General features: G+C 44.6%; 1 protein-coding gene across 1 annotated transcript in view; it reads left to right on the top strand.

Moving 5' to 3' along the window:
• Window positions 1–13,658, top strand: part of LOC139755744 (uncharacterized) — a 715,481-nt gene that overhangs the window by 673,482 nt on the left and 28,341 nt on the right. Inside the window, 1 exon segment of the mRNA XM_071674375.1 lies at window positions 1,134–1,237. Coding sequence (XP_071530476.1) covers window positions 1,134–1,237 — 104 coding nt within the window.

Here is a 13,658-nt window from a genome sequence, read left to right as displayed (position 1 = left end):
AGCCATAGCACACCCAGGTTCTATACGTCTGTTGTGACAGTCGCCTCTTATTTTGGAGGATTGGATGATAACGAGAACAGAGTTTTTATTTTCATGAAACGTATTCCAGACGTATTATTGTCAGTATTTTGTTGTGTAGGCTTGTAGGAGACGAGTGGATTACAAGGTGTACCTGGCTCATGGGTGTTGTTGCCAGAGCCCGTACTTCTGACGCGGGACTGAACGCTGGTGAGAAGTAGTGGGCGAACACTGAAAATCTGAGAAATTAATGATCTCACGGGATATCCAAAAAGTATTCCCGAGAGGCCACGTTGTAGCTGTTACAGAGAACTGCAGGCTGTGTCATCAGAGGTAACTTGACTGAACAGAGGAGCGGTGATGAAGCTTATCCCTAGGTCGAGCTGCAGAGGTACAGATGACCCCCACATATCGACGTGATTGATACATATATATGTACGTAAAGTCATTATACCTTAGCTGGAAGGCAACTCGTCATGACCTGAACGCCATCATGGTTGTAACATACTATACATTATCTGCTAAGCGACTGTGATTGTGTGATTGTAAGGAAGGTGTTCGTTTGTTCATACTTAGAATATTTTTTTTTTAATCATACGTATTTGCCATTTCACCTGTTTGCGGGGTAGCGTTAAGAACAGAGGACTGAGCCTTAGAGGGAATATCCTCACTTGGCCCCCTTCTCTGTTCCTATTTTTATTTTTGGGGAAAAGTTAAAAACGGGAGGGGAGGATTTCCAACCCCCCCGCTCCCTTCCCCTTTAGTCGCCTTCTACGACGCCCAGGTATTAGGTGGGAAGTGTTCTTTCCCTCCTATCCCCAGGGATAACTTAGCATAATTTATCTCCATATATTCAGACTTCTTTCTTTTGTTCTTAGGTTTTGTCATCTTCAACAATTACATTTCATAGTCGAGGGTTGTAGGGTAGTTTATGGTGATCAGGAAAACATTGGGAAAAATTCATTTGATGTTTGATTATTTCTTGAATTACGATGGTTCTGTAAAATATTCCTGTTTAAGGCGTATTAACTGTCAACCATGAAGGCACTTAGAATGATTGTGTGATGTCACTGAGTATTGAAGTGTTGTTAACAGATGTACCTTCTCTATTTCAGATACATCGTATGAGAAGGCGTGTGGGTCGGACAGGCGTGGGTCGGCGCCAGCCACGCCCATCTTGGGAGCGCGCCCCACAGACTCCACGCCCAACAGACTAGTTGTAAGTAGTAGCCAATCATATAGTGTTGTGATCAGTCTGTCATGCTCATGTAATGACCAACAGTTGGTGGCAGAGGCTGATCTCCTTCCCTTTATCTCATATCAACATTTCAGTCATTATATTTTTTCTTCGATATGATACAGTTTCTTAGGTTGAATCAAAAGGGAATTATGAAAACCATGAACACAGTGTTATAACCTCTGGGCTTAGGAAGTGGGGATGGTGTTAGGCAGTGGGATTGAAGAGTGAGAATGAATTTGGAGAATGGTATATTAGAGAGTGTGGGTATAACATTTGGGATATATATATATATATATATACTATCCCTGGGGATAGGGGATTAAGAATACTTCCCACGTATTCCCTGCGTGTCGTAGAAGGCGACTAAAAGGGGAGGGAGCGGGGGGCTGGAAATCCTCCCCTCTCGTTTTTTTTTTTTTAAATTTTCCAAAAGAAGGAACAGAGGGGGCCAGGTGAGGATATTCCAAAAAAGGCCCAGTCCTCTGTTCTTAACGCTAACTCGCTAACGCGGGAAATGACGAATAGTTTAAAAGAAAGAAAGAAAGAAAGAATATATATATATATATATATATATATATATATATATATATATATATATATATATATATATATGGATAGAGTGGTGCGCAGGAGGATGGAGGTGCTGGAAATGAGATGTTTGAGGACAATGTGTGGTGTGAGGTGGTTTGATCGAGTAAGTAACGTAAGGGTAAGAGAGATGTGTGGAAATAAAAAGAGCGTGGTTGAGAGAGCAGAAGAGGGTGTTTTGAAATGGTTTGGGCACATGGAGAGAATGAGTGAGGAAAGATTGACCAAGAGGATATATGTGTCGGAGGTGGAGGGAACGAGGAGAAGAGGGAGACCAAATTGGAGGTGGAAAGATGGAGTGAAAAAGATTTTGTGTGATCGGGGCCTGAACATGCAGGAGGGTGAAAGGAGGGCAAGGAATAGAGTGAATTGGAGCGATGTGGTGTACCGGGGTTGACGTGCTGTCAGTGGATTGAATCAGGGCATGTGAAGCGTCTGGGGTAAACCATGGAAAGCTGTGTAGGTATGTATATTTGTGTGTGTGGACGTATGTATATACATGTGTATGGGGGTGGGTTGAGCCATTTCTTTCGTCTGTTTCCTTGCGCTACCTCGCAAACGCGGGAGACAGCGACAAAGCAAAAAAAAAAAAAAAAATATATATATATATATATATATATATATATATATATATATATATATATATATATTTTATACTTTGTCGCTGTCTCCCGCGTTTGCGAGGTAGCGCAAGGAAACAGACGAAAGAAATGGCCCAACCCCCCCCATGCACATGTATATACATACGTCCACACACGCAAATATACATACCTACACAGCTTTCCATGGTTTACCCCAGACGCTTCACATGCCTTGATTCAATCCACTGACAGCACGTCAACCCCGGTATACCACATCGCTCCAATTCACTCTATTCCTTGCCCTCCTTTCACCCTCCTGCATGCTCAGGCCCCGATCACACAAAATCTTTTTCACTCCATCTTTCCACCTCCAATTTGGTCTCCCTCTTCTCCTTGCTCCCTCCACCTCCGACACATATATCCTCTTGGTCAATCTTTCCTCACTCATCCTCTCCATGTGCCCAACCCATTTCAAAACACCCTCTTCTGCTCTCTCAACCACGCTCTTTTTATTTCCACACATCTCTCTTACCCTTACGTTACTCACTCGATCAAACCACCTCACACCACACATTGTCCTCAAACATCTCATTTCCAGCACATCCATCCTCCTGCGCACAACTCTATCCATAGCCCACGCCTCGCAACCATACAACATTGTTGGAACCACTATTCCTTCAAACATACCCATTTTTGCTTTCCGAGATAATGTTCTCGACTTCCACACATTCTTCAAGGCCCCCAGAATTTTCGCCCCCTCCCCCACCCTATGATCCACTTCCGCTTCCATGGTTCCATCCGCTGCCAGATCCACTCCCAGATATCTAAAACACTTCACTTCCTCCAGTTTTTCTCCATTCAAACTCACCTCCCAATTGACTTGACCCTCAACCCTACTGTACCTAATAACCTTGCTCTTATTCACATTTACTCTTAACTTTCTTCTTTCACACACTTTACCAAACTCAGTCACCAGCTTAGCAGTTTCTCACATGAATCAGCCACCAGCGCTGTATCATCAGCGAACAACAACTGACTCACTTCCCAAGCTCTCTCATCCCCAACAGACTTCATACTTGCCCCTCTTTCCAAAACTCTTGCATTTACCTCCCTAACAACCCCATCCATAAACAAATTAAACAACCATGGAGACATCACACACCCCTGCCGCAAACCTACATTCACTGAGAACCAATCACTTTCCTCTCTTCCTACACGTACACATGCCTTACATCCTCGATAAAAACTTTTCACTGCTTCTAACAACTTTCCTCCCACACCATATATTCTTAATACCTTCCACAGAGCATCCTTATCAACTCTATCATATGCCTTCTCCAGATCCATAAATGCTACATACAAATCCATTTGCTTTTCTAAGTATTTCTCACATACATTCTTCAAAGCAAACACCTGATCCACACATCCTCTACCACTTCTGAAACCACACTGATCTTCCCCAATCTGATGCTCTGTACATGCCTTCACCCTCTCAATCAATACCCTCCCATATAATTTACCAGGAATACTCAACAAACTTATACCTCTGTATATATATATATATATATATATATATATATATATATATATATATATATATATATATATATATATATTGGGTGGGGGGAGGTTGGGGTGTCTGTCGTGCTTGCATCTACTTTTGGTATAATGATTATCCCATGCTTTATCATGATAATGTAATGTTTGTCATAAAGTAAGATTATGAAATTTTGATGATGAAGCAGAGATTGTAGAGTTGCCATCACTTTCTAGACGTCCAACTGTGTGCTGACAACAGTTTGATATGGTCGTGGTAAGTGTCCTGTCCCATCTTACTAATGGCCAGCATCTTTGAGAGACTGGGGAATAGTCATTGGCTTCCCAGAAGTTTTTGACAGGCGTGACATCAGGGTCTGACCTCCAGATCCCCATCTCTTGGCTTTCTTCCATTGGCTTTTTTTTTTCCTCGTCATATCACGCTTCTTCTGTGGCTGGTCTATCTCCATAATTGTTCATGGCTCAGTCCCGCCCTCCAGGGATTTGCACTGTTCTCTACAGTCTTCCTCCTCTATATCGGTTATTTCATTTTGTTATCACATGACCAGGTTATTTAATTTTGTTATCACATGACCAGTTGCACTTATACGCTGACGACTTTAAACTGCATTTTTTTTCACGTTTGGTTCATCCTCTCCTGTTATATCGACGTTCTTTTTCTTACAGCTTCAGGTGATACCTAACCTAGTTAGGTGTCATGCTTCTTAAAATCAGTTTTTGCCCATTTTTCATTTCAAAAAACCCTCGACAGTTGCGTAATCCCATCACACAAGACTGTGAACGGATTTGGTGTTAACTGAAATGTGTGACCCAGCATTTCACAAGTACCTAAGTTTGTTGTATACACACATGGTCTTGTTCACAGTCCGTGAATTGTTCTCTGAACAGTTGCTTCAGTTATACAGAGGGTTGATGCTGCCGTACTGTTTCCTGGAGGTTTCTAGCTCCACATACCTGAAACAGTCCGACATCAGAACTTGACCCACATGCCCTACTCCGAAATGTTAGTTCACCTTCCCTTCTCTACAGTTATTACTTTGGTTTCTGCTCGTGTGCTAGACCACGAAATACCCGACAAGCTGCTATTTCATAATGACTGTATGGCCATAGGCAACACAGGGTTTTGCTGTCGTAATGTCTGTTCCTTTCCCTACACCGTAAAGCCTCGGAGCTCTTTACTCCCCCCTCCCCCTCCCCCATTATGTCTTACATAACATTTGCGTCTTGTTGTCCCCATTTTAAAAGACAGGTTTTCCACTTCATGCAAAACTTATTGTTGTTTTTTTCCACTCCTTATTTCCCCACATCTTTACTCTTTTCGTATTTCAGAGGCTGGTTTTGATAGAGATTTTTGTCCTTAACTGGATGGAGCCTTGGATATAAACGAAACATAAGGTGCCAGACCTCCACACCTTGCAATCGTCCTCACCACACTCCAGGCGAGGGAGGGAGTTTCCATCCCCCTGAGGCGTCATTACCTCAGCCTGCAACCCTGTTTTTGTAACTGTCGTGTAGGGAAGGTGCGGGAGACCGTGTGTCGGTCTGGCCGGGACTGATGTGATTTCTTTCGCCACCATTATGATGATCCTGAACATTTACGTAACGAAGATAAGTTAGAGGGAATCATGGCCTGTTTTTATACATTTCCGATGCAGCTGCCGGACATGCTTTTGTTTTCCCGCAAGCGACACCTGCGGCTTGCCCCGCCCACTATAGTAGGGTCCTGTGGGAGTGCCGGCAGGGGCTTCATTCCAACACAGTAGACTGCACGACGCCTTCACTGTCCCGAAGTTGTGACTTGGGACTGTATTTCCTACGGAAGGCATATACGTCACTGTGAGTGGCTGCCAGACAGTGTGTCTGGATCTTTGATCGGTGTCTCCACCTGGCCTTCCTGAGCGTTAAGTTGAAAATAATTGGTATTGGGTAAGGTTACGGAGGTGTTGGACGGGGCAGCACAGAAATGCAGTTCCTGCCAAGGTTATCTATCCCTTGCCAGACGGTTTACATTGTGTGTGTGTGTGTGTGTGTGTGTGTGTGTGTGTGTGTCATCGAGTGAAATCTTACATCGCAGGTGCCCATAGACTCGGTGCTGTTAGTTGTGGAGTGATGTTGATAAGAAACATTTAATGTGAGAGTTTATGTTGAGCGTTGACTGTGGCAACTCTGCTGTGCTCGCATCCGGCCATGAGATGTAGGAATACCCCAGTACGATCTTGGAAGAGGAGTGAGCTGGGCAGGACTCTCAGCTCCCGATCTGCTTGGTGTCCCAGGAGGGTGGGTTCCTTCACACCCCACTATACCGCCTCACACTGGCTCCTGCAGCACAACCACCACCCACCCTCTCGTCAAAAAGGTGCTCAAGTTGGATTATGGTGTCAGACAAGCAAGTGCACCGCCGTTAAATAGTCTTCCAGTGAGTCGTGTGTGATCCAGCGTCAAGTGCTGTACCTCCGGAGAGGTTGTGACTTGTGAAAGAAACTTTTACAATAAGAGAAAATGTTTGAGATAATCACAGGCAGTGAGGGGAACCTGTACTGGGACGACAATCAAGTTGTCTACAGCTTCGGCAACTCGGTAGGTGTCCTCAGACGGACCCCGTTTTCTTTGTTCTCACAGTAACTTGATGGTTCCCTTTTTCCTATAACCGTCCTGTTGATCACAGTCGTGGGAAGTAGTGTGGCGGTGTGTGCTGACTCCAGCGATCGTGCAGCAGCTCCTGGACTGTGTTGAGGTAGTGTGAGGTGTCGGTGATCTGTTAGTGGTACAGAACGTATATGTTCATGGCTGTGTATCAAACGTTAGTATTGCCTTCTTGTGAGTTGATGATTTGCCGTTGCCGATGCGATGTGAGTATGGATGATATGTGATGAATCATGATGAAGGGCTCTATGTATTACTCGTGAATATTGGAAACATGAGATCAGTGGGTGTAATAACTGCCTAGTTGATCAGGTTTAAGTTACGTGTAGTGTTGGTGAGGTGTGAGTGTAATGTTGTGTATGTTGTGTTGGTGAGTTTTGGGTGTAGTTTATGTATGTAGTGTTGGTGAGGTGTGAGTTATAGGATGTGTATGTAGTGTTGGTGAGTTGTGAGTGTAGGTTGTGTATGTAGTATTGGTGAGGTGTGGGTGTAAGTTATGTCGTGTTGGTGACGTGTGGATTTTTTTTAAATTTGAAGGTTCTAATCACGGACAAAAGTTCACATCAAGGTTGGGCTTTAATTGAAACATAGAAAAGACGCGAAGTTTTACGAATTTTGGAGGAAGTGAGAAAACCTGTCTTTTTGAATGTGCCAGGTCATAGTTATTGGGAAAGACACGAGAAGGCAGAGTTCCAAAGCCTCGAGGTGTAGGGAAAGAAACTGTTATCAAAACGGCCCACCCTTGAGTTGCTGATGGTCACTCAGTGATCACGTAACGCAGCAGCTTGCCGGTTATTATGTGGTCTAGCTAGTGGTGGGGGCACACAAGCAGCCAGCTCTCGGGAGCAAAAACCAAATTAATATCAATGGAAGAGGGAAAGTGAACCAACACTGCAACGTAGGGCAAGAGGGTCAAGTTTGGAAGTTAGCTTGGGAGAGTTTATTAGTCGGACCGCTTTCGGCTCAACACTGTCAAGTAAGGATGCAGAGCTAGAACCACCACAGATGTGAGAGCAGTACTCCATACAAGGACGGATCAATCCTTTATATAATTGGAGCAACTGTTCAGAAGAGACGTCTCGACAAGTAAACAGGACACCCAGTTTAAGTTACTGAAGTGTGGGTGTAGGTAACCTGTATTGCTGGTAAGGTTTAGGTGAAGGTGTGGGTGTAGGTAACGTGTAGAGGTGTGGGTGTAGGTAACGTGTAGTGTTGTTGAGGTGTGGGTGTAGGTAACATGTAGTGTTGGTGAGATGTGGGTGGAGGCAACGTGTAGTGTTGTTCAGGTGTGGGTGTAGGCAACGTATGCAGATAGAATGTCGTGTATTGTTTGAAGGTCAGATGTTGGCCATGAACCAGTGTTGATTACTGGTTCGGCAAGACCTGGCTCTGAAGGAGGCTCAAACCTCTTTCTTATTACTTGTTTGCGCTTGAATGGAGGGAGTCGAGCAATCGCAGTGCTTCACGTCCCATACTTTTCATAAAAGCTTTTACATTTCTCAGTGGCACTGTCGTTAACTTGGTCTTCTTTAAGGTTTTTCCAAGAGTCCCACAACCCTGTGGCCAAAAGTCACGTGTCCTCACGTCCCTCCGAACACTCCTTTTGCCTGATATCCAGTTCCGTCCTCTTGTTTTGGACTCGCCTCGGACCTCAGAGAATTGTTGCACTCTCATGTCGACTGATACCTGTAGGAATTCTCATGTAGTTATGGTTCATGGTATTTTTCTTACAAATCGAGCAGATGGAAGGCTGTCCACCTCGCTTATCTCATTCCACTCACGTGTGCTACCAGTCCTGTTCCTTCCTTTTGACCCTTTCCAGTAATTCACTGTAGCACCTCAAGTGGGGGAGACGAGACTGTTATGGTATGTTCCACCGCTGGGCGAATGTAGGTACGTCGTGTATATCTTCCTAAATATCTTACTCGTCCGTCTACGTGAAGGCAACTTCCACACTGATCAAAAATATGGTTTGCCTCCCTCATGATCCTTCTCCCATGATATTCTGATGGTGAGTTCGGCTTGATGTCAGCGCGTAGGTTCCTTCCTCGGTACTAGTACTTTGTCACCCCTGTTGTGGTACTTATATTCTGATGAGTTGAGACACCCTTTTCAGGGTTAGGTTTCAGTAGTCGTTCCTGCATCTTGTTTAGGTCTCTGCAATATTTCGTAGTTCCTGTTACTTTATATGCTGGTCCCGCCCGGTGCTGTCACACAACCGGTGCTGCGCCTTACTAGTTTATTCAGACAACGTTCTGTAACCCGACTGTGCCTCCTGTCCAGCTTGCAGCCGACCTCTGGTGACCTCTAAGTGTCCTCATTTATCTCCAAATGATACGTCAGGGTTTAAGGTTTAATCTCGATGGAATAATCAGGCATGGTAGATCTTGTGTGGTGTGTTTATTTTGAGTGTGGAGGTGTTGTGGGTGTGTGGCTGGAGCCGAGCAGCCAGCCCCCCCTGGCCTGCCCTTACCGCTGGCAAGCCTCGGCACGCTTGGTTTTGTTTAAGTAAGGGTTCGTCAAGTCATTGGTCTACCATACAGGCATAGAAGTACACGTGTGTCAGTGGACGATCGCAGACCTGTAATAATGATTTTCCACTTCCCAGGCAGCAGCAACGGCGGTGGTAGTGATGTTATAATGCGTGTGTGTGTGTGTGTGTGTGTGTGTGTGTGACGCAGAGGGTGGGCGAGAGCACCGGATGTGGCCACGTGATTCACAAACCCTTTCTCCGGGCCAGGTGCCCCCGCCTCCTGCATTACCTACTCCTGCTGGAGCAGCTCCAGTCCAGTTGTCCCCGCCTCCTGCATGACCTGCCCCAGGCAGCGCTGCTCCAGGCCGGGTATCCCCACCTCTTGCATGACCTGCCCCAGGCAGCGCTGCTCCAGGCCAGGTGTCCCTGCCTCCTGCATGACCTGCTCCAAGCAGAGCTGCTCCAGGCCAGGTATCCCCGCCCCCTGCATGACCTGCCCCTGCCAGAGCTGCTTATCCCAGCGTTCACTCCAAGAATTAAAAGGACAAGTTATGAGTGGTTTGGACAGCGTGATCACAAGTCAGTGGCTGGGTGTAAAGTGTATGTTATTAACTTTCAAGTGTGTGTCCTTGTCACCGGTTGGTGAGGGAGGGTGCTTCGTCCAGCCTCTCCGTTGATCAGCAATTGGTGAGGGTGCTCCATCCAGCGCCTCAGGTGGTCAGCAGCTGAGTAGCAAACTAAGAGTGAAAGTTGAGTTATTGTGGATGATGTCGGTCGTGTGTAGGAGCCGTTGTATTGTCACTACAAGCTTCTCCAGCTGACCCGCTGGGGGTGTGTGTATTCTCCTTACCGTCGTAGGGCCTCCTGTGTGTCCTGTGTGTAGTGACCTATTTATACATATAGTATGCATTGATAGTTATATCACCAAGCCTCTTCTGTAATTTCCCACTCCTGTCGTATTGTGAAAGTACTTCTTTACATATTTTCTCAAGTTTTCTAGCGTAGTTTCATGTTGAGACCTCTGGTTGATTTGTATTGCATGATCGCAAAGAATTAATTGTTTACTATCGACATGGGAAGAGGTTTAGAAACATGGAGCTTTTGATCAAGCCTGTTCTTACTCTTCTCTTTTCCAGAGTAGGCACCTTTATGGCTTCATACTTTTCACTGTAGCTCAGGTCTTGTTTTGAGTCCATCTTTGCTCTAGTCCTGCGGATCCCTCTGTTAGTTCTTTGTGTTTTTTTTAAGTGCAGTGACCAAAATTGAGAACCATTTTCCACTTAAGGTCTAATGTGCATTTTGAATAGCTTGCTAAACAGTTTCTTATTTATTTTAAAGGAATAGTAGAGTTTTTCAGTAGAGTTTCTTTAACCTACTCTGACGAATCATGTTTGTATCTGAACCCCTGTTTTCGCTCTCATCACTTATTTACCTTGTCTACTCCCCAAACAGAGCCTAGTGGCAACGCACTCGCAACATTAATATATTTCGTATGTGCAGTCCTTCCCGTTACTCTCGCCACCCTAACGTTAGGGATGACCGTAACAACCTGTAGTCTGTAAACAACGTGTACCGTCTAACGTAATGAATGATCCCAACAACCTGTTGTCCGGAGACATTGTTACCAGCTAACGAAGGGGATGGTGTTATCGGCTCTTGGTGTGTAGACGACGTAACCACTTAACGTGGGAGTGATCGTAACAGCCTGTAGTATGTAGACGACGTAACCACCTAACGTAGGGGATTATCGTAACAACCTGTAGTCTGTAGACAATGTAACGCATGCATAAGTACCCGAGGATACAAAATAAGGCTCTGTAGTTCGACGCAAATGGAACACCTCTACACTGAAGAACAGCTCGAACGTTTAAAGATTAAACCTGTCCTCTTACTTAAGGGAAGCAGTCCATAAAGAAGGCAAAGACTTGGAAGACAACGATGATGCAAACTACAGACAAATCTGAGATCTGGACAACAGTACAAACATGGAACACCTCTGGGTCCCTCGAACCTTCATAGCACTCAGGGAGGCGCCAGTCATTAATGTACTCATTGAACAGTGACTTAGTTTAGTGGATTTCCTTCATATAACCAAATATAAAATACTAATACATACACATCCCCGTGGAATATACACATCCCCGTGGTATACATGTAATCACATTGTCAATATTTGGTATCAACAAGCCATTTTTTCGGTGTTTAGTGTCGACTATATCAATGTTTAATGTTAAAATTAACAGTCTCGTTGTCTGTTGTCAGATAACTATGTTGTGTGTCTTTAGTGTCATCTGGCCAGTTGGTAGTGCTTGATGACAGTGATGTCAGTGTTTGACCAGATTTCTTGCCTTGTACTCACTGCACGAGATGCAGTTTCGTGTCACACTGTGTACAGTATATGTGCTGTCAGTGTTAGATACATCTATTCTGGGTAGTGCATCCCTCATCATTGCCTTTGTTGGAACTTTGCAATTTTCGTTTCCTTGTGGTTTTAGTTACATCTTATGTACGCTCGCGTACTTTTCGCATTTAACCACGAGGAAAATGAAACACGATGAATTCCCCGAACTTATCGTGTTATATATATATATATATATATATATATATATATATATATATATATATATATATATATATATATTTTTTTTTTTTTTTATACTTTGTCGCTGTCTCCCGCGTTTGCGAGGTAGCGCAAGGAAACAGACGAAAGAAATGGCCCAACCCCCCCCCCCCCCATACACATGCACATACGTCCACACACGCAAATATACATACCTACACAGCTTTCCATGGTTTACCCCAGACGCTTCACATGCCTTGATTCAATCCACTGACAGCACGTCAACCCCTGTATACCACATCGCTCCAATTCACTCTATTCCTTGCCCTCCTTTCACCCTCCTGCATGTTCAGGCCCCGATCACACAAAATCTTTTTCACTCCATCTTTCCACCTCCAATTTGGTCTCCCTCTTCTCCTCGTTCCCTCCACCTCCGACACATATATCCTCTTGGTCAATCTTTCCTCACTCATTCTCTCCATGTGCCCAAACCATTTCAAAACACCCTCTTCTGCTCTCTCAACCACGCTCTTTTTATTTCCACACATCTCTCTTACCCTTACGTTACTTACTCGATCAAACCACCTCACACCACACATTGTCTGTCCTCAAACATCTCATTTCCAGCACATCCATCCTCCTGCGCACAACTCTATCCATAGCCCACGCCTCGCAACCATACAACATTGTTGGAACCACTATTCCTTCAAACATACCCATTTTTGCTTTCCGAGATAATGTTCTCGACTTCCACACATTTTTCAAGGCTCCCAAAATTTTCGCCCCCTCCCCCACCCTATGATCCACTTCCGCTTCCATGGTTCCATCCGCTGACAGATCCACTCCCAGATATCTAAAACACTTCACTTCCTCCAGTTTTTCTCCATTCAAACTCACCTCCCAATTGACTTGACCCTCAACCCTACTGTACCTAATAACCTTGCTCTTATATATATATATATATATATATATATATATATATATATATATATATATATATATATATATATATATATATATATATATATATAACTCGGTCGAGGATACACTGCGAGTGAATTCATCGGTTAACGAAAGAGAATATAGTTTCGTGAAACAATTTTCATTCTAAAGAAATCCATCGACCTTGGAGCTGCTGGAGTTACTGGAAAGGGTCCTAGTATCCAGGACTCTTTCAAGAAAGATGTCCTCTGCTGCACACAAGAACATGATGATAACAACCAGTAGACATACATAGCAGTGTTACCAAGCATGTGACAAAACGCTACTTGTCACTGCGCGTGCGCATCGTTGGTAGAGTGATTTTGACTCTGACCTTGAGAATGTGTATCAGAGGAAGCAGTCATGCAAGTATAATAGGGATCATGAATTTGTTCCGTGAGATAGATATTCCGTCGTACATTGTATTATTGAAACTAGGGTTGCGTTTGCCGTATGACGCGATGTCAATTTTGCCTGGATTGTACAGTTTGGAGGAGTATCAGGGTAGAGGCGACTTCTGGTGTCTGCATTGAAGTACACTACCCACAGGATGTGGCAAGGGTAAAGCAGATGGCCGTGTTGAGTTATAGCCGCCTTCCTTTCCGTCTGTGACCCTTGCTAGGAATGATTCTTTTGTCGTGCTAGTCAGTCGCCATTTGGCATGTTCCTTGCGCCCAAGTTATTAATAACAAAATGGCGCATACGCAAAGGTAGGTTCCTGGAGAGCGGTCGCGGCCTAAGCAAAGCAGCCCCGTCTTCCTCGCTTTATTAACAGTGTCGTCAATCACATGGACGGCCGCTGTCTCGCCTGGGGCCTGGTAGAGGGCACGAGCCATAATGAAAGGTCTGCGGTATAATGACCTTCCGGTGAGTGTCTGCCGGACCGGGGATTAGTCAGGTCCAGGCAAAGAACCAAGTTGGATATAGATTTCCGGGAGTCATAACCACATTCATTTCTTTCTCTTAAATTTCCCAACTTGGTTGTTTACTTTGTATAGTTTACATTCTTCTTCCCCT

The sequence above is a fragment of the Panulirus ornatus genome, chromosome 20 (genome assembly GCF_036320965.1).
Source record: "Panulirus ornatus isolate Po-2019 chromosome 20, ASM3632096v1, whole genome shotgun sequence".
In the NCBI taxonomy this organism is placed as follows: domain Eukaryota; kingdom Metazoa; phylum Arthropoda; class Malacostraca; order Decapoda; family Palinuridae; genus Panulirus; species Panulirus ornatus.
This window is presented reverse-complemented; position numbering and strand designations above follow the sequence as displayed.